Raw genomic sequence first — 24,573 nt, forward strand, 5'->3', positions numbered from 1 at the left:
CCTCTTCCCTTCTCTCCCCTTTCCTTAAATCTTTTCTCCTCAAATCTTTTTTCTCTCCGTCCCTTCACTTCCCTTTCCCAAAAATCTTTCCTCCCCGTAATTTTTTTCTCTTCTTCGTTTCTCTCCTCCTTCCCCAGACCTTTTACTCCCAAATCTTTCACCTGCAAACCTTCCATCCGCAAAACCTTCGCTCCCCACACCTCTTCCTCCATCCATCATCCCTCCATCCATCTCTCCATCCCTCCACTCCCCTTTCCCCGAACCTCCCCTCCCACTCTCTTCCCCCCCAAATCTTTCCTCCCCTATCTCCCCCTTCTTCCCCCGGCTGTCCCCTCCCTCTCTCCCTGTGTCGCCCACCGCAGTGTCCCCGGCTGCTCGGGCTCTCCCCGCCCCTTCTCCCGGTTCCGTCCCGCCCCGGTTCCGCCTCCTGCAGCCGCTCGCTCCGGCTGGGGCGCGCCCGGCGGCGGCGGGCGCAAGGAGCCAGCCCGGCTCTGCTCCGGCTGCGGGCACCGCGGAGACACCGGGGACAGCGCAGCGGGCAGGGAGGAGGAGGAGGAGGAGGAGGAAGAGGAGGAAGGAGGACGATGGGCCGGCGGCGAGCGGCGGAGGGGCGGCTGGCGCAGCCCGAAGCCAGCGGCATGGAGCCCGGCGCCGGTGCAGAATGAAGGGTGCCCGCCGCCCCTCCCCGCAGACATGTCTGTGCCTTTACTCAAGATTGGAGTCGTCCTCAGCACCATGGCCATGATCACCAACTGGATGTCGCAGACGCTGCCCTCCCTCGTGGGGCTCAACACCACCAAACTCACCGCGGCCACGGGCGGCACCTTGGACCGCAGCACGGGAGTAAGTGCGGGGGGACACGGGGAGGGGCTGCCCGGAGCATCCCCAGAGCATCCTGGAACATCCCGGAGTGTCCCCGGAGCATCCCGGAGTGTCCCCGGAGCATCCCGGAGCGTTCCCGCATCCCGGAGCGTCCCTGCGGTTGCTCCCCGCCGCCGCCCAGTCTCTCCCCGCCCGGGTGTCCCCCGGGCTGTCACATCTCTCCTCGGCCAGGTTGTCCCTGTGGCCGGCAGGGTCGCCGCCCCTCGGGGACATGAGGACAAAGTGTCCCCGCGGCGGTGCAGGAGCGCGGATGGGGAGCTGAGGGGACAGGGGCTGCTGGCAGGAGATGGGGGTGACGGTGCAGGGAGCATCTCTCCGTCTCCCCTGCTCTCCTCTCGTCCTGCCATCCCTCGTTCGCGGCTGGGGGGACCCCGCTGTGTCCCCCCGCGTGGTCCCCGCAGCCAGAGGGATGCGGAGTTTCCCTGGTGGCCGCTGCAAACCCCGCCGAGGAGCGGGTGCGGGTCCCGGGGGGCTCCTGCGCTCCCCGCTCCGTGCTCGCCGGGATGGGGATGCGGCCGGGAAAGTTGCCGTGTGTGTGGGGCTGGACGTGCCCTGTCCCTGCTCTGCTGAAGGGCTGTGCCTGAGCTTCCCACTTCGGGAATGGCTGAGAAAATCATTCCAGTCTGTCCGTCTGTGTTCCCTGAGCAGGAAAACCGGGCACCTTTCTCCCGCAGGCTGCCCGCTCCTGCCTCCCGACGGAGCTCCGCTATTGCAGCTCTGCCGCTCCCAGACTATTCCGTGCAGCGCTTGTGCTGCTCAGTGAATGAAACTGGAATTTTTATTTTTTTTTTCCCTCCACCTTGTCAGGCTTTATGAGATCCATTTATTATTTCCCCCCCGCCTCGGTTGTTTTAGGCAGGGAATCCAATTTTCGTGCGTCTGCCTGGGCATGTCTGTCAGCGTGGGCATTTGCAAGGTGATTTGTTCCGTGCCGAAGAACCTTTCCACTCTGCCTGGGGACACGGTGACAAAGTGCTCCGAGGCTGGGTTGGGGTTAAACCGTGGCTGATGCCGTGATCGAAGGAAAATGAAGATCGGAGGGGTTTGGGGGACACAGGGGGATGAGCTGTTTGGGGCTGGGCTCCTTTCCCTGGCGTGTCCTGCAAGCTCAGGCGCTGCTGGTGCATCCCATCCCTGCTGGAATTCCGCACAGGGCTGGGCTCCGGGCTTTTCCTGCTTTTCCTGCAGTGGAGGGAATGGTGTGGGGAAGCTCCTGATCCCCGGGGAATGTGGCAGAGAGAAAAGGGGGAAGCGAAACGCGCCGTGTCCGTGCGCTCAGCTCGGCTCAGCTCAGCAGAGGCGGTGTGCTGCCGGCTCCGGCAGGGCTCTGCAGAGCACAGAGCAGCGCTCAGCCCTCGGCAGGACGCTGTGCCCTCCCTGGGGGCTCGGGCACGTCCCTGTCGCGGTGTTCGGGACAAGCCAAGCGCTCTGTCACCTCAGCAGGACAGGGGGTCCCCAGCCCGGTGCGCTCAGCGCTCGGAATTCCCCGTCTCCACTCTTTCCCATTTGCGTTGCCTCCGTGTTTTCAGCTCTCCTTTTCAGACCCTTCCTTGACTCGTCCCCGATCCATATTTTTGCATTCCAAGCGAGATTTCACCAGCTGGGCCCTCGGAGGAGCCTCCAGCACAGCTCCGCTCCACTCTGCGTCCACCTTCACCAACCACAGGCCTCCCCTGCTTAATTAACCCACCTCTCCCTGTGTTAATTAGGTGTTGCCGACCAACCCAGAGGAAAGCTGGCAGGTGTACAGCTCTGCCCAGGACAGCGAGGGCCGTTGTATATGCACAGTGGTGGCACCTCAGCAGACGATGTGCTCGCGCGACGCCAGGACAAAGCAGCTGAGGCAACTCCTAGAAAAGGTAAAAAAAAATGCTCGGCCCCTTCTGGCCAAAGTTCGGTTTGGTGGGGTGAAAAAAAAGAAAAAAAAAAAAAAAAAAAAAAAAAACCTGAGCTGAGGCTTGGTTTTCAGAGAAAAACGCCTTGGGAGGTTTTTTTTTCCGTGCTGTAGTTTTGTGGTAGTGGGGAATAATCAGCTGCAGGTAGGAGGAGAAATCTCTTCGGTGTTTCCTGAGAGGAAAGGCTGGCCTAAGGTCGAGGGAAAACTGCTGAGATCAAAGCACCAATATCGAACTGCATCTCAAAAAAAAAAAAAAATTAAAAAAAAAATTTAAAAATCCCTTTTTTTTCATTCTGTTGGCACAAGCAGTTTCAAAGCAGACTCAGCAACAGGAGAGAGAATTAAAAGCCCAAAGCCAAGCTTTCCTGGGGAAGGTGGGATTAAAAAGGTCAAATAAAACCCTGCAAAGCTGTCTCCAGCAGGTAGCACCGAGATGACACCCAGTGGTTTTCTTCCTGACGTTGACATCCCCTTGATTAGTTTTTAATAGTCTCCTGTCCAAAAAGATCAAAGAATCTCATTAGGGAAACATCCCCAATAACAAGAAAATTTTCCAGATAATAGATTTCAGTGAAGTAATGCTGTTTCATGTGAAATTGTGCTCTTCTCTTGCAAATATGAGCTGGCTCCTGTGCTGGATATATAATTAAACCCCATCCCCTAATGCTAGATTGGCCTGTGCCATGCATGACAAAAGAATTTCCATCCTGCTGCTTTGAGGGAAGCTGCTGTATTAATTCCCTCTAACAATATTAAACCTCCACTTAACTGATTTCCCCATGTGCTGGGGACAATAAAGCCAGCCAGGAACACGTTCAGCCCTAAAACAATCCTTTGGGTTGTCAGAAGCTGCTAAAAATAATCCCAACTCCAGCTTTTCTCTTCTCAGCCATAATGCCTTGGGTGTGTTTGCTCCTGAGAGGCAGCAGGATTTCTGAACAGCTCAGAAAGTGTTCCCAGAACTCTCCATCCACTCCAAACAAGCAGGATTTGACCCCATGCCCTCTGCTGATGGGCAGGAGTTGGGAATGGGAGACCTGGGATAACACCAGGAGGGTGGAAGAGCTCAGTGGGGTTTTTTTAGGTTTTTTTGGGTTTTTTTAAATGCAGCTCTCTGGCTGCCAATGGATAAAAAGTGAGGGTGGAGCAGGATTTCTGGGCATGTGTTGTGGGAGATGTTACCTGCCTGCTAATCTGGCTGCATCTCACTCCCACGGCTAACCTATATGAAAAAAAAAAAAAAAAAAAAAAAAAACAAAAAAAAAACAAACCACCAAAATAAGGAATAGGCTCTTAGTGCCAGACATCTGATCTTGTTGGAGGCTGGACTGATAATCCCTGGAGGTGAAAACAACTGCAGAGCTTCCCAGGAAGGATTTCAATCCTGAGAACTCCTTCCCTCGGCTGGCATTCTAACCCTACCTTTGTGATGGGGGAGAAAACTGCAGCTCCCGGTTCCTCCCTGGCAGCAGAGGAAGGTGTCAGGGAGGTAATTGTGTGTTTGGATTTTCCCAGGAGCAGCCGTGGGACTCACCTATGGAAATGATGAGGAGATGTTGGCAAGGCATCAGCTGCGTCTGTGTGCACACAAAGCAATTACAGCCCCTTCAGGGGGAAATCAATCCCCTGTGCAGAATCTTTGGGAGTTTTTGAGGGTTCAGAGCTGCCATCCATCCCAGCTCGGCTGGTGGGGACGAGGGGCTGTGTAGGAGCTGCAGTTGCTGTGGCTGGGGATGAGTGCTGAGGGGTTGAAGAGGGGAGAGGAGGGCAGCCAGGGCTGCACAGAGTGTTCATGTTCAGCCCGTGGTTTGACACTCGAGGTGTCTGAGCTCATCCTTGGCTGGGGCACACCGAGTCCTTCCAGCCTTCCGTGTGTGCTGAGCCCAGAGCTTGGCCTGCACCCAAACCAAGACATCGCCTCAGCCCTGCTCGTCATCACATCGTGTTTGATCTCCAAACAGATTTTTTTTTTTAATTTATTTATTCATTCATTTATTTGTTCTGGCCCTGTTATGAGGCACAGCTTTCTCCTCTGATGGTGAAACCGTTCCTGGTTTCTTGCCAATCCTTCCTCTCAGATTTCCAGATTTAATAGTTCCTTTTGTCCCTCTGATGGTCCCTCCCCGGTGTGGACAGGGGCAAAGTGACATCTCAGCCATCACTGCCTCCTCCTCCTCATCATCATCAGACGAGCTGTTCATATCCTGAGCCACCAGCTGAGTCCATTTCTCTGCTGGTTTTTCCCCCAGACCTTGAAAATCTCCCTCAAGGTTCCTCTTGCTGTTGTTCCATCAGTTTGTGCAGCCCCCGAGGCAAAGGTTCTGGGCTCAGCCCTTTTGGAGCTGGCCTGAAAGGCTGATCCACAGGGAAGCTTGAGCAGGGCTTAAACCCACGGATTTGACCTTCTAAACCTCCCTGAGGTCATCAGGCCGGTATTGACACCCCATTGCTCTGCTTTAATTGTGAATCAACTCGTCAAAACAGGATGACAAGAGCAGCACTGGGAAACAGCTTCATTTGTATTAATTTCCTATTTCAGCCGCTAAAAATAACTCATTCTTTTCCCCCCAGACAGCCACAGGTATCTGTCTCACATTATCTTGGCGAAAATGAGGTTTTGGGCTGAGAGAGAGGAGGCAAAAAAAGTGTTTTCAGGCGACGTTGGAGGGCTGCAGCTGATGGATGGAGCTGAGGGAATTGCAGAGGCACTAGCCTTGGGCCCCAGGTCATTAGAGCACTTCTGTACATGCTTCAGCCCGGGCTCCAACGGGCTCATTGAAACCTAATCGTGTGCCAAAGTACTTCGCTTTGGATCAAGGGCATAACATGCTAATGAAGGGAAACGAGCAGCTCCTCAAGCAGCTGCTGGAGCACACGGGGCTGTCAGGGATCTCAGACTCATTCCCCTGCAAATCTGGCCCGGATCTCGCCCGGTGGCAAACAGCACGGGCAACAAATACCCGCTCTGGGCTTGTAAAACCCACCCCAGAATAGCACAGCGGCTAATTTTAGGCGTCTCTGTGCAGAGGCACGTGAGGAGGTTATTTTCCTCTGCTTCAGGGAGGAGCAGAAACCTTCCAGGGCTGTTTGAGGGCAGCAGCCTGAGCGAGATGCTCGGAGAGAGCAGAGTGTGCCTCTCCCTTCCCACCGGCTGAGAAAGAGCCAAAGGAGCCCCCCAAAATCTTCCTCAGCACTCTCAGATATTGGCCTGTCATCACAGAAAAGCTCTTTTCTCGTTATTTGCAGCTGGGGTTAGGCACCAGTGGAATAAACGGGATTAATTTTGCATGAGCCCTACGAGTCATCCCTCCCTCTGCTCCTTGGAGCAATTCTCCGCTCCACTCGAAGGATAACCGGAATAAAAGTAGCTTGGCAGCCCAGCCATGCTTGTCTAAGGCTTCCCTTCTCCTGCCTCAGGGCGCAGAGAGGTCTTCAAACTCCTCCGCATCCAGCCCAGGTGAATTAACACCCACTGAGAGCTCCAGTTCCCTGCGGGAGGAGCAGCTTAAAGGGAGCTGACCAGGCTGGGGCTGAGCTCAAGGTTTGCTCTTTTCTCCTGCAAACCTTGTGCTGCGCTTCCCTGCTCCTCACACCTCCCTGAGCAGCTCCTGCAGGGGGTCAGGGTGATGCTGCTTCGTCTCTGACGCTCAGAGACTGCAAATAGCTTCACCTTTGCTGAGGAACACTCTGGCCCCCGGAGCAGTTGCACAGAAGGCTCCAAAGCCTGCTGGCCTTTGCCATCCAGGTCCATTTTTAACAGACCCCTGCAGTAGTTTCGGTGCCATCCTGCAGGAGCAGCAGGCACTGTGATGGTTTTTCCAAGCTGGAGCTCCCACGGTTGGCATTTGCCTGGCACAAGTGTCCTGCTGTGCCCTGGCTCTGCCACTCCAGGTAAGTCCCAGTGGTGAGGAAACTGAGACTGGCCAGAGCTAAGAGAATAAAGCAGGTTTTTATTGAAAGGCCTCCAGGATCCACCTTGGGCAGGACAGGAGCCTGGCCAGGGCTACACCCAAGGGGGGCCCAAACTGGGCACAAAATGGGTGACTGGTCGTGAGATCTTGTATTTTTATAAGTTTTGCTCCATTTGCATTTGGGGTTTAATTGTCCAATTACAGCTTCAGGTTTTGAGGTCCCATCCTGCTTGTTCCTCCCTTCAGTCCACGCTTCTTTGTGCTTTGGGCTGAAAGTTGTGCAGCAGGAGAAGGATTTGTTTTGTGTCCCTGCTGTGTGCAGAGCTGAGTGACACTGACTGTGAGCTCAGAGCTGCACCCCTGGGCACCACAGAACAGGAAAATACAGGAAAGACAAAACTTCAGGCATCAGTGGGATTTGCCAGAGGAAATGTGACACTTGCAGCACTCCTTCCTTCCCCATGCCAGCCTTGGGGACACAGCCAGGAGGGGAGGTGACACCCGGGGAGCGGATCCATGAGGACAGGGCTGGGGTTTGGCTCAGCTGAGCAGGCTGGGAGCTGCTCCAGGCTGGCTCTGGAGCGAGGCCCTGACGCAGCAGCAGCAGCAGCAGGCTGGATGCCTGATTCACTTTCCCCACGGACGTCATCCCGGCGGTGGCAGGAGCAGCGCCCGTGGGCTGAGCCCCGTCACGTCCCCGCCGTGGGACAGACACGTCCGGCAGAGCCCTCGGATGTGGCTCAGCGCTGAAGAGGGGCTGACGTCAGAGCTCCCTTCTCCCCCTCCCCACTTCTCCCCAGCCTGGAGAACAGGAGGGAATATCTTAATAAATCAGATGGCAGCCAACCTTCAAAAATCAGGTCAGCCTCGCTGGCATTTCCCTCCCCTCCTCACACCTCCAGCTCGTTTTCTCACTGTGAGCCCAGCCAAAGCTCCTTGCATCATTCCCCCGGCGAGGCCAGATGGGCTGGGAGCAGGAGGAGCAGGAATGCAGCCTGGCTTGGCTCCAGGAACTGAGCCTCCCGAGCAGGAGGGCACCAGTGGGGTACCAACCGTGTCCCGGTGCTTCCCGGCCTCAGCGTGCCCTCCCTGCTGCTGGGTTTGTGCTGGGAGGTGCTGTGTGAGCAGGATGGGTGGATAATGAAGTTCTGCTGGTGAGGAGTGAGGTTTGAGCTCTCATGAGGAGGTGGGAATGGCTGGGCAGGAGCTTTTCCTCCGGGCCAGATGTGCTGCCGTCACCTCTGAGCTCTCCCCGTGCCCCAGCAGGTGCCTGGCACAGAGGCCAGCCTGGGTAACGCATTTTAACCTCACCTCCACCCCTCATTTCCATGCCAGGCTGCTGAATTCTTCTCTGCAGCCCAGCAGAGAAAAAAAAATCAAAAAATAATCATTTACAAAACCGTTTTTTGCTGTGTTTTAGAGCACGGGGTCGTAATCTGGGGGCTGCTGTTGATGAAGCAGTAAATAATGCATGGGCTGAGTGCCCTTTAGCTGTGCTGGGTGTGTGGAAAAGGTCAGAGTTGGGAGGCAAGGGGGGCTGCCTCGCTGCTGGCAGCACCTTCTTAATGAGCCCCTTTCTCTTCTGACAGGTGCAAAACATGTCCCAGTCGATAGAGGTGTTGGACAGGAGGACTCAGAGAGACCTACAGTACGTGGAGAAGATGGAAAACCAGATGAGGGGGCTGGAATCTAAATTTAAGCAAGTGGAAGAAAGCCACAAGCAGCACCTGGCAAGGCAGTTTAAGGTAGGTGTGATTTCCCAACTGCTCCGGGAGCTTTTGGCTGGGGAATTGTCGGGATGGGCACGGCACCGTGGTCCTGGTTGCCATCAGGGCTTCTTCCTGTCCAAAGCACAGCCAGATCCCAGGTTGTGACCTCAAATCCTCAGCCCTGCATCTCGTCATAGGGTAAAAGCACCAAGCTGTGTGTTCCCATCCCTGCCTGGGTGCCCTAAATAGGGATGTGCAGGGAGAATCCATCAGGGGGGTCTGCAGGGAGACACCCCAGCTCTGGGTGAGCTCTGGGTGAGCTCTGGGTGGGCTCTGGGTGAGGTGGGTTCCCCTCTGTGGCCAGGCAGCCCCTCCAGGCCATGCCCAGCACCCACTTTTTGGGGAAAACCCAAGGATTTGGGTTCCCTTCCCGCTGCTGTGGCAAACCACAGCGGGCAGTCACCACACCACACCTCCCCTGGGGGTGGCTGGAGAAAAGAGTTCATCCATCAAACATCAACTTCCCTTGAAAAAAAAAAAAAACAAAAAAACACCCAAAAATGCAATTATTAAAGCTGTCCCCAGGCTGGCAAACTGCACATCTGCAGGATTTTGTCCAATTTTGGGTGTTGGCAGCAGAGGCAGCACCTTGGGATGGGTTTTGTGTGATGTCCTGGGCAGAGGGACAGTGGAGCTGCAGCCTCTGGAATGCAGCTGGCACCAGGAGCAGTGGCCAAACCCTCAGGAAGGTGCTTGAGGATAGATGAAATTACCAAAAAAGGGCTTCTGAGCAATACCAGAGTCTTAAATTTCAGCCGTGCTGTGGGTTAATAGATATAAAAAAATCAAAGGGAGAAGATTTCTGGTGGAATTTGGGGACTTTTCTGCTCAGCCACCCAGCTGATTCCCACCCTCGTTTGCAGGCAGCTGGCTGATATTTTAAAGCAGATTTTTTTTTTCTTTTAATGCTAAATACTAAAATACCACGATTATCTCATAAAAAAAGCTGGGAAGATGGTTCCTAAAACTTTTCACCAACTCCACCTCCTCCGCTCCCCGTCTCCAGTTACTGCAGGACCCTAAATTTAGCTCTGCAGTCTGGATGGAAAGGCTCGAGCATAAGTTTCTTTTATTTAATTATTTCTTTATTTCAGTCATTATTGGGTTTTTCCTGCCCCCCTCCACCACTCTGATGAGCTCAACCCTCCTCATTGCCTGCCAGGGAACTTAAATTAAATTAAAGTTTTCCCCACATGCAAAACACAGGAGGGGAACAGAAATAAAAAACCCTGGTGGCTGAAATAGGAGGGGATAGATGGGAAGGAGGCTGAGAAGGAATCCCTGATCCTGTTCAGCTCCAAAAAAAGCTTCAGGACACAGGCAGATGTCCCAGCCCTGGGTGCTGGGAGCTTGGCCACTGTAATTTGAGCAGCACCAGGGATTTTGGGTGTTCTAACACGCTTCATTAACGGGTAGGTGCATGCATATTAATGTCTATACTCATTAGCTGCTGGAGCAAAGCATCTGCAACAAAATGCTGCATTCTGAGCCTTTAAATGAGCAAAAAAAAAAAAAAAAAAACCAAAAACCAAAGAGCAAAAAATGAAAAAAAAAAAGAAAAAAAAATTCATTTCTGCGCAATTCATCCGATAATGAATTTTATTTTTCTCGTTTGAAACCAGTGAGGAATTTTTTTGTCTAATTTGCTGCCAAAGCAGCATTTGAAAGAACAGCCACAGCATTTTGTTCCTGCTAATGCCAGCATTAAACTGTGAGTGCTTTGCAGCTCTTGTGTTGGTTTTTTGGTTTTTTTTCTCTCTCTCTTTAGTGCCGTAAGAGTATTTGTCTATGAATGGCTATCTATATATAAAGGCAGGTTAGTGAGCTAGATCCTCAACAGTATTTCATTTTCTTGCTTACAGGGCTAACTAAAAAGCAAGTTTTTTCAATGCTGCAGTGACTGAAGAAGCAGTTCACTCCCATGTAACCATGAAAAGAGGGCCACAGAGCATTTTGCACCATGCATTGATTTTTATTTTCTTTTTCTTTTTTTGGTTACTTTCCAAATTAGCACCATATCTCACTAAGGAACCTTGAACCACACAACCGAGATCTTCCTTTGCATGCAATTGTAGATGCATTTCATGAATAGTTTGAAACCCTTGTCAATGCATATATATCTTATTTCCTTTTATTTTCCTTTTTTTTTTTTTTTTTTGGAAAGAAAAAAAAAGAAAAAAAAAAAAACAAACAACAACAACAACTCTTTGTGTATGTGATCTGAAGCATGTAACCCTAAGATGTTGCATTCTAAAAATGACAAATAAAGGCCTTTCCCAAATATTTTGGTGTTCTGCAGCCTGTTTAATATGTTCTTGCCAAGACATCATTCGGACCAAAAAAAAAAAAAAAAAAAAAAAAGAAAAATAATTGAGCTAATTTTAAATGCTAATAATTGTGGGATATGTGAACATTTCGCTCCCATAGGAAGCACCCAGGTCAAGGCAGAGTGTTGCAGATTTTTGCACGCATAGCACTGAACCGAGCTTATTTTAACCTTGCAGGCAATAAAAGCGAAAATGGAGGAACTTAGGCCTTTGATACCAGTGTTGGAAGAGTACAAAGCCGATGCCAAATTGGTATTGCAGTTTAAAGAGGAGGTCCAGAATCTGACGTCAGTTCTAAACGAACTCCAGGAGGAGATTGGCGCCTATGACTACGAAGAGCTTCAGAACAGAGTGTCAAATCTTGAAGAAAGGCTTCGTGCATGCATGCAAAAATTAGGTAGGCTCAGAACCCGCCATGGTTGGGCCTGGCTCCGGCGCCGCCGGTCACTCCTGCCGGCCGGAGGCAGAGATGCCCCGCTGGACATCTGGTGCCGTGCTCCATCCACACAGCCAGGGGCGATCCTGCCAAGGGTTCTGTCACCAGGAGCGTTCCTCCCGGCGGTAGTCCTGCCCGGGATTACTGGCAGGAGCGATGCTGCTGGTGGTGGGAGCGCTTCAGGATCCTTTCCCCACCTCTGCCAGGCAGGTGGAGCGGGCGTGTGGGGCGGCGCTTGCATAAGTGAGCAGCTCACGCTTATGCAAAGCCGACACTTTGCACCCCCCTTTTTTTGCTTCTGCATCCCTGGACCTGGCCCGTCAGCGAAGGGCTCTGCTCGTGGTGGGGGGTGTGGGGCTGTGCCTCGGTTTCCCTCGGTTTTCCTTTTTTTTTTAATTTTTATTTTAATTTTTATTTTTGTTGTTGTTGTTGCATCTTGCTGATCCCCCCGGAGCAGAGCATGACGGTGCGCGGCGTGGTCCTGCCCCTGTGCAAGGTGTGAACCCTCCCTGCCCCGTTCCCCCAGGGAGCAGAGGAGCCATTCCCACCAGGCTGCTGCTAAAACCACCAGGGATTCATCTCTGACCTCACCCAGAGGGTTTGAATTGACCAGAACTCATGGGGCTGATGTGGGGCAGTGGGACTGATGTGGGACTCAGCTGTCGCCAAACCCAACGCGTGACCCCAAAGCCAGGGGGAAGGAGGAGGGCACTGCCTTCCACGGCTCCAAGGACTCTCTGCACCATTTCTTGGGCCAGCTCTGGCTTGATTTAATTTCTCCTTCCATTATTGACTTTCTTGCCACGCCATTTAGATAATCCAAACACATTAACTGCTCTGCAGTCTATTTTGGTAGCACATACGAAATTACACTCTCAGGTAACTCCACGGACGATCAGATCTCTTCTGAGCACTCTATATCCTTGGCAAGGTAACGCTTTGTTTCTCTCTTGGCCCTGCTGCTGGGCTTGCTTTTGCTTGTTTCTAGATGCCTCCACCCTGTGAGCAGCCTCCTCCCCTCCATGCCCTCTGCATTTCCATCCTCTGGTCCCTGGGATGTCCCTTGTAGGCTCCATCCCACTCTGAGAGTCAAATTCCCGTTTAAATGTGGGTGCTCAGAGTATTTGAACAAGTTGGGCACCACGGTGCCCTTGGGACAGGTAAAACCCCTCTGGCCAAGAGAGGTCAGAGTGTGGTTTCTCATGAATTAATGAGTGGCTCAGGTTTGGTGTGAGAGCAGGACAGGCTGGGGCTCTCTGCCCCTTTCTGTTGTCCCTCGCCCCGTGACGGTCACAGGGAGGGCAGCAGGGTTGGCATGGAGGGGAATTCTGGAGGCAAATCCATGGAAGGGAATCCTGACCTTGCCCTCACCCCCTTGAGCTTCCCCCTGGAAGCCCGGTGGGAACAGGAATGAGCAGGGCTGGGATCACTCAGTCCCTGATTCCTGGAGCTCTATCAGGTGCAGGGAGAAGATAAGGAAGGATGAACAGATAAGAAAGGAAGATAAGAAAGGAGAAGAGGCCCAGGAGGGCGGGGCAGAGCGAGGGCACACAGAGCAGCCCCACAGCCCCAGCAAGGGCAGCTCTGCCCTGGGCATGGAGCCTCTCAGCCCTGCCCTGCTGGAGGCACAGGAGAAGCTGCCCGAGGAGGGGTCCCCTTGCTGCACCCAGAGCCTTCAGCCCATCCCTTGAGATGAGGATGAGCTGTGGGTGACAGGGAGAGGGAGCAGCAGCAGGAGCAGGGATTTCAGACTTTACACTCAGGGACAATTCCTTAAACAAAGCTCTACAGCCGCTCTGAAGCAGGGCAGCTGGAACAATCCTCCCACTGACCCTGGGCAGGCTTTAAGGAGTAGCTCCCAAACCATTCAGGGCTCAAAAAAAAATAGAATTTGCCCTTGGATTATTAACCCTTTCTGCTCATTCCATCCCCTCATGCTCAGGTCCAGCTGGGAGCAGTAGCCCAGGTAAGAAAGAGGCAGGTAGGGATGCTGAGCTCTTGCAGGTAACCTGATCTAGAAACTTTTGGGTGGTTTTTTGAAGTCTTTTTGAGTCTTTAACTGGGCTTTTTGGCTTATTCCTACCCTTGCTCTCTCTCTGGGCTCAGGGCAGCTCTTTTGCAGCAGCCCTGGGTGCTCACAGAGATGGATTCTGTGCCTCACAAAGGTTCATCCCAGAGGATTTGCCGCTCACTCAGGAGGGTGATTTATTTGGTCACTTAAAAGCAACAGCACGGATTGAATTTCCAATGCTGTTTATCTCTGTGGCGCGTAAACCACTGGAAATGGTCGTTAATTGAGTTAAATTCAGATAACAGCCTTACAAATGCTTCGCTGCCACACAATGAGGCCCCGATTGCTGAGGATTTCGCTTTTCTGCTCAGCTGGGCTCTCTGATGTCTCAAGGAGAACAGTTTTAGCTGGGATTTGCTGCTCCCTTGGAGTGCCAGTGCCCCAAACAGGGTCAGGGAGCTGCTGCAACAAGCGCAGGCCAAGGGGAGCAGAGGGATGTGCCACATTCCCACCCAATCCACCTCTCCCAGGAATCTCTGAGCCTTGACAGCCTTTCCCTCAGCCAAGGTCCTGTTTTGCATTTCAGGTTTCCTAAGCATTATTGATGGATCGATAGTGAAAACACTCCCTGACCCTGCCATGTGCGTGCAGGGGGGAATAAAAGAAATCAATGATGGCAGCTTCAATCTGTGCCTCTGTTTACACTCCCAAAGATCCCTATTTATGCAGGGATTTGAGCCTTCCCCATTAATGTTCCTAAGAGGAAGTGCAGCGCTTGTCACTCCTTGGATCAAGGGGGAATTTAACTCAGGCAGCACAAGATTTCCTTGGGGAAAAATCGTGGTGTGGAGCCCCATCCCTGATGGTTTTGGGGTGTTCCCAAGCAGGCAAGAGGGGGAAGATCCAAGCCCAGCTCAGCTGCCACAGCCCCATCCCTGCTGTGGAGGGGGATCAATCCTTGGCTTCCTGGGAAGCAGGAGCAGGGAAAGATCCCGGCTGCAGCAGCAGGGCTGGTGGCTGTGCGTTGGTGGAGGAGCTGCTGGGAGCTGCCAAGCAGGACTTGTGGGCAGGATCTGAGATCTGGAGCGGAGGTGTTGGCATCCTGGGAGGAGGGGAGCACCCGGTCCTGCTGGAAAATTCCTGGTGCAGCTGAAGGAAGGGGCTGTGTGGGGATGGATTTCATGGCAGGGGTGCAGGAACAGAGGCAGGTGGATGGAGAGACCTTGATTTATGTCCAAGAAAAAAGGACCTGAACAGCGCTGGGCAAAAAGGAGTGACAGCAGCTCCTCTGTGAGGCCCTAAAATCTGCTCCTCGCAGGTTTCCCCTGTCCTGGCCTCCTGGGTGAGCACCAGGATGTGCTTTTCTGTGGCACAATTGTCCCCGAGTGACCTGGAATGCCCAGAGCATCCCCTACTCCTGCCATCCCAACAGGAACAGGAGTTTGCAAAAGGCTCAGCTGCTGATATTCCGAGTGTGGTGTGGATCCTCAGGTGGGTGAGGATCCCAGGGGCTGGAGTGGTCCATGCCTGGGCGGCAAAGCCAGCTCAGGATCCTAAAGAATCCGTGTTAAATTCCCCCAACAGCTGAGCCTGGGATGGGTTTACAGCAGGAGAGAGAACACGCTGCCCTGTGTGAGAACAACCCTCTTGCATTGCTGAGTGTGCCTCCAGCTAAACGTGTAGGAGATGTTGCAAACAACACTGGTTTACCCTTATCAGCTCCTGCTGCCTTTTTTTTTTTTTTTTTTTTTTTTTTCTATTTTTTTTAACTGTTTTTCTTCAATCAATGAGCTTTTATACCACTCTCCTCTCCGGGGAAAAGGGAGGAAGAGATAAAGTGACAGCAATGTAGGGCTGTGATAATGGAACCCAGCGCTGAGCAGATCTGGGATTAGGGGAAGGCTGGACCTCTGCAAGACATTAGAATTTGGTGTTTTAACCCATTGCATCTCTTTTCCAGCACTTTGGTGTCCCTCTGAGCTGAGAGGTTTGGAGTGCAGCAAGGCAGGAGGGTGAATTCCTGTGTCTCAGGAGAGCTCTGCTTTTTGGTGGCATCTCTCCTTGTCTGGAGGCTGTGGGAGCACTGATGGTGACCTTGGGCACGTCCTGCATGCCAGGAGTGTCTCACTCTGTCTCCTGCCCTGGGCCAAGGGGATCCCTTTGGCCACAGCTCAGGGCTGAGGCAGGTGGATGTGTCTGCCCAGGAATTAAAATGCAGGTGAGAACAGGCCAAGGAGAGAGGCAGCTGAGAGGGATTGCAGAGTTCTGGAAATGCCCGGGGTGTCAAATCCATGATTCTCTGAAGGTCAGGTTGGACAGAGCTCTGAGCAACCTGATCTGGCTGAAGACATCTCTGCTCATTGCAGGGGGCTGGACTAAACGACCTCTGATGGTCCCTAATGACAAACCACCCTGTGATTTCTCATGGGTGACCTTGTCCTGGGCTGCCAAAGCTCTGCCTGTGCTCCTGCAGGGGCTCCCACCTGCCGCCCAGCCCTGGGTGCCGCTGAGCAGGCGCTGCTGCAGTGCAGCTCCAATGCAGCACCCCAGAGCAGCTCCTGACCCCAGCACTGCCACCCTCCCCATCCCCAGCCTGCCAGAGCCCCCCACATCAAAAAGGAGAACTCAGGAAGCACCTTCTGAACTTCAGGTGGTGGCTGTCCCCTGTTTCCCCTGCCCTGGATGTGTCTGGGTTTTAAAGGAGCTCTGCCTGCCCGACAGGACATCCCCCACCAGCCCCAAATCCCTCCCGAGGCACCTGCACCTCCTCACCTGTCACTCCTCGCTGCACACACGTGAAGGTGTTGGTGAGGCAGGAACCAGAGCAGCAGCTCTGCTGAACCTTGGGGTTATTGCTGGGAAAAGGAACTTGGATGTGGCTGCGCCTTCCATGCTGAGGCTGCAGCCTTCCAAATCCGTGCAGGGGCTGGGGCTGGAGGCAGGGGTGGGAAATGAGCTGGGGGGAGAGGTGCTGCTCCTTCTCCTCATGTTTAGGGCTTGGAAACCCAACAAGGGGCTGAACTCTGGATTCGGCGGGTTTGGAGCAGCTGAGCGTGGCTCAAGGCTGGCTGCCCGTGCCCATCCCTGCGCTGCTGAGGCTGAGCTGGGCAGGATTCCCGGGACAGCTCCTGAGGGATGCTCGGGACTCTGCCACCTTCACCCTGCTGCGTTTGGGTTCCCATCCCAGAAAGGCTGGTGGATCCACCAGAGGGGACAGGGAAAGCGGCTGGTAAATGATCTTGGCAGGGAGGAGATTTACATCGTGTGCCATTTTCCACCTTCCCCTTTTTTTATCGTCCTCTGCATAACCCGTAACAAACGCTCGTTTCCAGCAGGGCTGGAATAGCCACGGCTGCCTTTTTATCCTGCCTGCAGCCGCTGGATCAGAGCAGCCCCTTCAGCTCCTTTCTCCACCTGCCTGCTGCTCTCATTCTCAATTCTGCGCCTCAATTCTGTGACTGAGATTCTCAATTCGGCTGCTTCAGCAAAGCTCCTTTTCTCGGGGGCAGCGATCGGGACAGTTGTCATTGCGAAGTGTGGAACAAATAAAAGCATCCGACACTTGTTCCTGCCCTAATTCCCTTTAATTAAAGCGGCCCTGGGCAGGGAGGGGCGGGTGGCACTGGTGCCGTGCTGCTCACCAGCCTTCCCCTCTTTTCCAGCCTGCGGGAAGCTGACGGGAATAAGTGACCCGATCACAATTAAAACCTCGGGGTCCCGCTTTGGGTCGTGGATGACGGATCCTCTGGCTCCCGAGGGAGAAAACAAGGTAAGAGTGTGGCAGCGTCGTGCCTGAGTCCCAGCGGCGGGGCTGAGGACAGAGAATATTCCTCACAGCTCCGATTGTGCCCTGGGAAACCTGGGGAATGTCCCCATTCATCCCCCAGGGCTCTGCTGGCAGCGGGAGCATCCCCCAGCGAAGGGAGGATGAGGAGGAGTGGAGCAGCCCCAGCGCTGCTCCTTTTCCTGGCCAGGTGAAACTCCTCCTCCTCCTGGTCCGTGGGCCCAGAATTGTCACCGCGAGGTCTGAGTGAGGGGAAAAAAAAACCACCCAAAACAACCAAATATTTGGTTTCTAATCTGTGTTTGGCAGCCAGGAAGGATCTGGGACTGAGCAGAGGGACCCGTGGTCCTTCTGCTCTGCTGCTGCCAGCACCTCTGATAATGTCATCTGCCTGCATTTGCCCTCCATCCTCCACCTCCATTGTTGTGAGGAATTAACTGACTGCAGCCAGAGAGAGGGAGAGATTTGTTTTGCTTTGTTTTGGCCTTTTTTTTTTTTTTTTTTTTTTTTTTTTTTTTTTTTTTTTTTTTTTTTTCCTTTTCCCATTCCGACCATTCAATTTTGATCCCAGGGAGGTAGGAGGCCAATAACTGGCTGAAAATCAATCCCGGCTCCCCATGACTGATGGAATGGAAAATATCTCGAGTGTTTGCCGAGGATTTGCAGGCGGCAAAACAAAACAAAATGAAAAAAAAAAAAAAAAAAAAAAAAAAAAGGCACAAAAGCTTGGCTGCCTGTAATTCCCTCCTGCACGCAGCATCCTTCAAAGGATAAAGGCACCAGCAAGGGCTGGATCAGGGCACCTATTTTGGGATGTGTGTCCTGGCATCAGCTCTGCAGCTCAGAGAGGACAAGGGATGCTCTGGAGAAGTCACCCCTGGGTGGTTTTCTTTGAAGGTGACTGGAGTTGTCAGGCTCTTTCCCTCCAGCAGCCAACTGGTTGGCACTGGTTCCCCAGTTCAACACCTCCATATTTTACAGTTATTAAGCAAAATCTCACCTCCAGCCCCAATAAAACTCTTCTTAGAGGTGAGAGAGAAAGGTTTTACCCACATCACCTCTCGTTCTGCTCAAGGGAGGGGACAGAATTGTCCCTTTCAGGTTGTGTTTGCTTCTCCCCTTGGCACTAAGGCAATTTTCAGCTGAAGTGGGTGGTTCAGATGCCAAAGATCCTCCCGTGTCTTCAGAGAGTTTTGTCTCAAACCGCTATTTTTTGATTTTTTTTTTTTTTTTTTTTTTTTTTTTTTTGGCCATGCCTTTTTCTGCAGCGTATTTTTGTTGTACCAGTCGCCTGCAAACTGGAGCTGGAGCTTCCCAAGCCCCTCTGTGTATTTAATATAGAAAACCTGCTGGGAGTTTTATTAGGAACACACCATTAAGTGAACTCCATTGGCTGCTCAGCGGAGTGGGAAAATGAGGATGGGCAGTTTATCATCCCCAGCTCCTGTCCCCCAGCCCCAGGAGGGGGTTTGGTGCTGGTGTGATCATTTGTTCATGTCATGAAACCGTAGAACACAGCTGGGGGAAATTTGTGAGTCCTGTGGGAGCAGCAGGTGGATGCTGAGAGCTGGGATTGCTGTGGAGGGACGGGAGGAGGCTGCTCAGAGCCAGCTGCTGTGGTGGGACGTCGTTCATCCATCAATATCTGCTTCTCCAGAATGGAAATGCTGGAAATTTGGAATGCTGGGCTTTTAAAAACTGAGCACAACGCATTAGCACATCGAATTTTTAATACCAGATAATGAAATGGGAGCAGTGAAGAGAGAGTCGTGTTTTGGATGGTTTTCCCCCTATAATTTCCCAAACTGGTTCAGCTGAAAGTTTCATTTCCAGCTCTGGGTTTTCTCTGGTGCTTTTGCAGCCACCCCCAAGCCCACCAAGGTTTGGGGCTGGGGGTCAGAGCCATTTGCCACACCTTCATCCCCCACCTCTGCAGGATTTCCAGGGAGGTAAAACTGGGAGGCTGAAATTCCCTCCAAAGTTTTTGGAGACCCCAGCTGACTTCCCAAAGGCAGCAGCCAAATGTTGGGCTGCCCTTCTCGAAGACTGATGATCACACTCCAGGCACAGAGCTGTCAGATTTTGCAAGGGGTTTGCAGAAGAAATCTGCACTACATCATCCAAATCTGCAGCCTGAAAGGCTTCCCTCTTGCTAAATTTACCTTTTCTCCTTCCTAAATTTACTTTTTCTCCTTCCTAAATTTACCTTTTCTCCTTCCTAAATTTACCTTTTCTCCTTCCTAAATGGCTCTTACCGAAAGCAGCTCTCTCATTTTCAGGCAGCAACTGCATCCAGAATGTCAGTGGCTGCCTGGATATTTCTTGTGGATATTAACTGCACAGCTTGGTCATTTGCCTTGGAATTGGTTTCATATAACAAAAGCTTTTTTTTTTTTTTTTTTTTTTTTTTTAAGGAGTCTAGACAGTGTCCCCAGTGAACTGGCACTTAAATGATGATCTAAAATCTCTCCCCAATCTACCCAGAGCAAGATTTAGATGCCTTTGCCTCTTATATTTCAGCAGCCTCGCTTTAAGCTTTTGATGCAGCAGCGTATGATTTTTAAACCAATATGGACTTTTTGCCTGAATTTGCCTGACAATGAGTGATTGCATCCCTCGCTCCCGCATTCCAAATTAATGGAGTTGCGCACAGCAGCTGCTGTAATTTACTGAGTGCTACCGCGGGAAGCAAAAGCAGCAGCAGCAGACAGAAAATGCTGGCTTTAGCCGGGGAAAAGCTGCTAATTGCCCTCGGGGAGGGAGGACGGTGCCAGCCACGCAGCGTCCCCAGGGGAGCACTCAAGCCAAGGAGACAGCAGGTTGTATCCCCCAGGGAAAGCTTTGCTCTCAACGTTGATTTCTCAGCTGATTTTGGGGGTTCAGAAATTTGGGTTATTTTTCTGGATGTAGGTGACAGATGTTGGCTGAGTTCAAGGCCAGATTGGACGGGATTTGGAGCAGCCTGGTCTGGTGGAAGGTGTCCTTGGCAGGGATGAGTTTTAAGCTCCATCCCAAACCCTTTTATGACCATTCCACCATCCCTGGCTGCGGGTTTCTCTCCCAGCCCAGTTTCTGAGGCGATCTCTTGCAGGAGATCTGGACATCTGTGGGATCAACCAATATGACTGAGCAGAAGCCAAATTTATTGTTCGAGCTGCAGTTATAGACTCTAAGCTGCTTGTTCACGAGTTCACACATCATTTAATTGTGTCCCTCACCTTGTCCACGCGGCAAGCACACACCCTCCAGGACACCTAATTGGTCAGAGTCCATCATCACCTTGTGCCTCCTTTTATCTTAAGTTTTGCATCCTTGGTGGTCACTTCCTCAGGCTTTTCTCTTATTTTAGCCCTGTTTTTCTCAGCAACCTCGAAGAATTCTTGAGGGTTCTGATAACAAAGCCACAGGTGGTTTGGTGGGACTGGTTACAAACAGTTTGGTTGGTACAGGGAATGGCCTAAGTTGTGAATCAGTACGATTCAGGAAGGCGGAGTAAAGACACGTGGAACTCCGATTTCTTCAGAGGACGTTATAGAGAAGTTTATTGAAAGACAGATTCTTTTTACTCAGTGTTTTGGTACGATGAATAGGATTGGTCGTTTAGAGCAACACCTCTTGAGCATCTTTTTATACGTAAACAACAAGTTAGAAAACCATCAGGTGTCAGGTATTCACAAAGGTGGTTTGGGGTTCCTCCTTATGATTCCCCAGGCCAGACTGGGAGAGTTCTGTACTTGGCTTTCCCACAGGCTTCAAGGCACTGCCTGGAGCCTCAGAATCCATGTCCTGACCACTGTCAGTCCCCACAGATGTTGTGATAGGACGTGAAATAAAGATGCTTGACTCCAGTCAGAATGCAGTAGAAATCAGGAGGTTTTATTTACAATTCATTCAGCCCTTTTATAACACGCTGGGCTGAAAGTCACGTTATTGGTCCATAGGGCTGACACCTCTCTCATTGGCTCAGTGACAGAAATAGCAAACAACACCTGGGAAAGGAATATTATTTACACAAGGTTGTTTTGGGAAAAAGAAAAACTGTTGAAAAGTTTCTCTTGAGAAGAGCTGGTTCTTCCCTAGCTCAGAAAAGACCAAGCCCACACACAGACACGTGGCCACAAGCCCTAACCCCTCCCCGTTTGTGCCCGTGCAGGTCTGGTACATGGACAGCTACCACAACAACCGCTTCGTGCGCGAGTACAAATCCATGGCGGACTTCATGAACACCGACAACTTCACCTCGCACCGCCTGCCCCACCCGTGGTCAGGCACGGGCCAGGTGGTCTACAACGGCTCCATCTACTTCAACAAATACCAAAGCCACATCATCATCAGGTTCGACTTGAAGACAGAGACCATCCTCAAGACGCGCAGCCTGGACTACGCCGGCTACAACAACATGTACCACTACGCCTGGGGCGGCCACTCGGACATCGACCTGATGGTGGATGAGAACGGGCTCTGGGCCGTCTACGCCACCAACCAGAACGCCGGCAACATCGTCATCAGCAAGTTGGACCCCAACACCCTGCAGAGCCTGCAGACCTGGAACACCAGCTACCCGAAACGCAGCGCCGGCGAGGCCTTCATCATCTGCGGCACGCTCTACGTCACCAACGGCTACTCGGGAGGGACCAAGGTGCACTACGCCTACCAGACCAACGCCTCCACCTACGAGTACATCGACATCCCCTTCCAGAACAAGTATTCCCACATCTCCATGTTGGACTACAACCCCAAGGATCGGGCTCTCTACGCCTGGAACAACGGGCACCAGATCCTGTACAACGTCACCCTCTTCCACGTCATCCGCTCCGACGAGTTGTAGCCCGGGCCTTGGTTAGGAAACTGGGGTTAGGAGGGGGAAAATCAATCAATCAATCAATCAATCAATTAAATTAAATAAAAGCAAAAATTAAAAAAAAAATAAATGAGAAAAAGGAGAAAAAAAGGAGAAACTAATTTAAAAAAATGCTAATAAGGAAACATACTCTAAATAAGTAAATGCATAAACAGCTGCCAAAATTAAGACCAATGTCATGGAGGATTATTCAGCATAAATCTGACAGATCAGCATTACCTCTACATTTCTAGAAGTCTGGCCCTGTGTAATAGACTCACGAGTAACCGTGTACTTGCAGCTGGAACTGCACTCCGAGAACCACTTCAGTTTGGGGTTTTGTTTCGTTTCTGTTCTGATAGCAAACCTAGAGAACACCCTCAAGCAGTAAGGCAATGACTGTTGGAAGTTCACCCTCGGGAGCCTCGCTCTCCTCCGTGTGTGGGTTGCATGGACATTCCCCCGGCGTCGCGGGCAGCTGTGATGGATGTGTGGAAAGGAAAAAAAAGCAGGAGAAGCTGACCCGTGAGGAGCTCTGGCTGTCTCAACAAGACCTACCACAGGTTAGTTTTCTTTGCCTTCCATTGCAGCTACTGTCTCTCTCAACTGTGTTCCTGTCACTTAGATTAACTGTGCTGAGACCCGAAGTAGCTCATGGATCTGTGTCTTAGTAACTTATTAAACACGATGGTTTAAGTATGTATTATGAACAAGTTGTTGTACCCATATTGTTTGAACTTATGTATTCAGCAACTATATTGTATAATGTATGTCTGTTATTTACCAGAGGTGGCGAAACTTTGTATGTCCAGTTTATGCAATGAATGTTGTAAATGCAATGATGTAGTTTGGATTTAATAAATGATGGGGTTTTTTTTTTTTTTGTTTCTAAAAAGGCAAAAAAATAAATAATAATAAATGAAAAAAAAAAAAAAGGTCAGTGTTCACCCTTATACACAGGTAACCAATTTCATGTTGATAATTACAGGAATATTCTCTTACTGTTATACTATCTACATAGCATTATGGTGGTTGGAAATCGCTTCCGTGGAGATTCTGCGGCAGCAGATTCCCATGGGAAGCTTGTTTATGGAAGTGTGAAGGTAATTAATTTTTTTTTTAAGAGGAAAACTTTGTACTATCCACAGTTATCTAAGGAACAATAAAACTATTAGGAGACTTCCCTGCTCCGTTTGTTGTCTTGTCTGTGTGAGCGAGCGATGCAGGGGAGGGAGAACAGGAATTTTTTGGGGTAAATGTTGAGCAGCCGTCCTGAATTTCCTTCCAGGGAATATTTCCTGATGTGTAGCTGGGGCTGGGAGGGCAGAGGGTTGGCTCTCTGCTGTGTAGGGATTCCCTTCCCATTTTCATTTGGAGGAGGCACTGCTTCAAGGAGATAAAAACAGGGGAAAATCTCATCATCTGCCACCTTTATTGGAGCTGCAGACACTGCTTTGGACCCCTGAGGGCAACTGGATCCCATTCCTTCTTGGATTCTTGGAGTGCTCCCCACACTGAGTTTGCCTCAGCCTTGTACAGGTAAAAGTCTCCTTAATTTAACTTGTTCTGAGGAGTGACTGTCACTGCAGGAGGCTGGGCCCCCAGCACGATCAACCCTCCTGGTCCTGCCAAAGCAGGGCCCTCACAGGGGTGCAGGATGCTCATCTCCCCCTGGTGTGAGGTTTGGGGTCCCATCTCTCTGTTCTGTGAGATGTGAAGTCCCATCTCTCTCTGGTGTGAAGTTTGGGGTGCCATCTCTCTCTGGTGTGAAATTTGGGGTCCCATGACTCTCTGGTGTGAAATTTGGGGTCTCATCTCTCTCTCTATGAGGTCTGGGGTTCCATCTCTCTGTGTGTGAGATTTGGGGTCCCACCTCTCCCCTGCACCCCCAGAAGAACAATATTTAGCAATTCCCACTCCAGCCAGCTCCAGGTGAAGGGACAGCACCTTTCCCACCCATCCAGGAGCCCCCAGAGCTGGATCTGGAGGGCAGCTGGGGCATGGTCAGAGGGCTCACTTTGGGGTGGCATCAGGCTTTGTTGCCTCTTCCCCCACAGATTGGCCCCATTTAGCACCAGCAGAATGACAATTTTCCAGCCGAGTGGCCCAGTGAGGCTCAGCCTTTGGGCTCAGCAGATGGATGCTTCAGGGCCCTGGGAAGGAGCAGGGCTCGCCAAGGTCAGGAAATTGAATATCAGCAATTGGTGTTTGCTGCAAACTGCACATACAGATTTCAAACCTCTCAGCTTTCGCTGCGGTTCCCTGCTGGGCTCTTCAACAGGAGGAGGGGGAAAAAACAACCAAAACCGAAAAAACCCCACCAAAACAAAACATTGTAATGTGGTTTCTCAGGGCTGGATTAAACCACAGGCACCGAGCAATCCTCCCCATGAAGATGTTCCAGGCTGAGGCTGCCCTGTGTCAGCACTGCTGCTCTCGCTGAAGCCTTGGCTGGATGCAGAATGGGGACAGCTCTCTGAGGACTCATTCCTCTGCTGCACTCTGTGATTCCAGCTCTCTGGACTGCCAGGTTTGTAGAGGACTTTGCTATTTAGCAGCGGTTTTCCCTCCAAGAAGCTCAAAAAGGGGGGCTGAAGACCCACGGTGTAATTGGCAGCTGTATTGATCCTCGGTGCACAGGAGAAATCTGTTAAGCCAAAAAGCAGGAAGGCACCTGCAGTCATTTCTGTTTAATTAATGCATTTCTTCAAGGCAA

The 24,573-nt window shown here is 51.6% G+C and overlaps 1 protein-coding gene across 1 annotated transcript; it reads left to right on the forward strand.

Moving 5' to 3' along the window:
• Nucleotides 1–482: 482 nt before the first annotated feature.
• Nucleotides 483–23,040, forward strand: OLFM1 (olfactomedin 1). Its single transcript, XM_066332866.1, has 6 exons — nt 483–843; nt 2,592–2,741; nt 8,280–8,435; nt 10,964–11,183; nt 16,896–17,002; nt 21,171–23,040. The coding sequence occupies exons 1-6, from the start codon at nt 694–696 to the stop codon at nt 21,843–21,845; spliced, it is 1,458 nt and encodes a 485-aa protein (XP_066188963.1). The 5' UTR covers nt 483–693; the 3' UTR covers nt 21,846–23,040.
• Nucleotides 23,041–24,573: the final 1,533 nt, after the last annotated feature.

Source organism: Sylvia atricapilla, chromosome 19 (genome assembly GCF_009819655.1).
Source record: "Sylvia atricapilla isolate bSylAtr1 chromosome 19, bSylAtr1.pri, whole genome shotgun sequence".
NCBI classification, from domain to species: domain Eukaryota; kingdom Metazoa; phylum Chordata; class Aves; order Passeriformes; family Sylviidae; genus Sylvia; species Sylvia atricapilla.

Bases quoted from the DNA above. Each gene is read 5' to 3' on its own strand.
- OLFM1 (XM_066332866.1), top strand. From the start codon at position 694: ATGTCTGTGCCTTTACTCAAGATTGGAGTCGTCCTCAGCACCATGGCC. The intron at 844-2,591 runs GTAAGTGCGGGG...TGTGTTAATTAG, and splicing joins CCTTGGACCGCAGCACGGGA to GTGTTGCCGACCAACCCAGA. The intron at 11,184-16,895 runs GTAGGCTCAGAA...CCTCTTTTCCAG, and splicing joins TGCATGCATGCAAAAATTAG to CCTGCGGGAAGCTGACGGGA.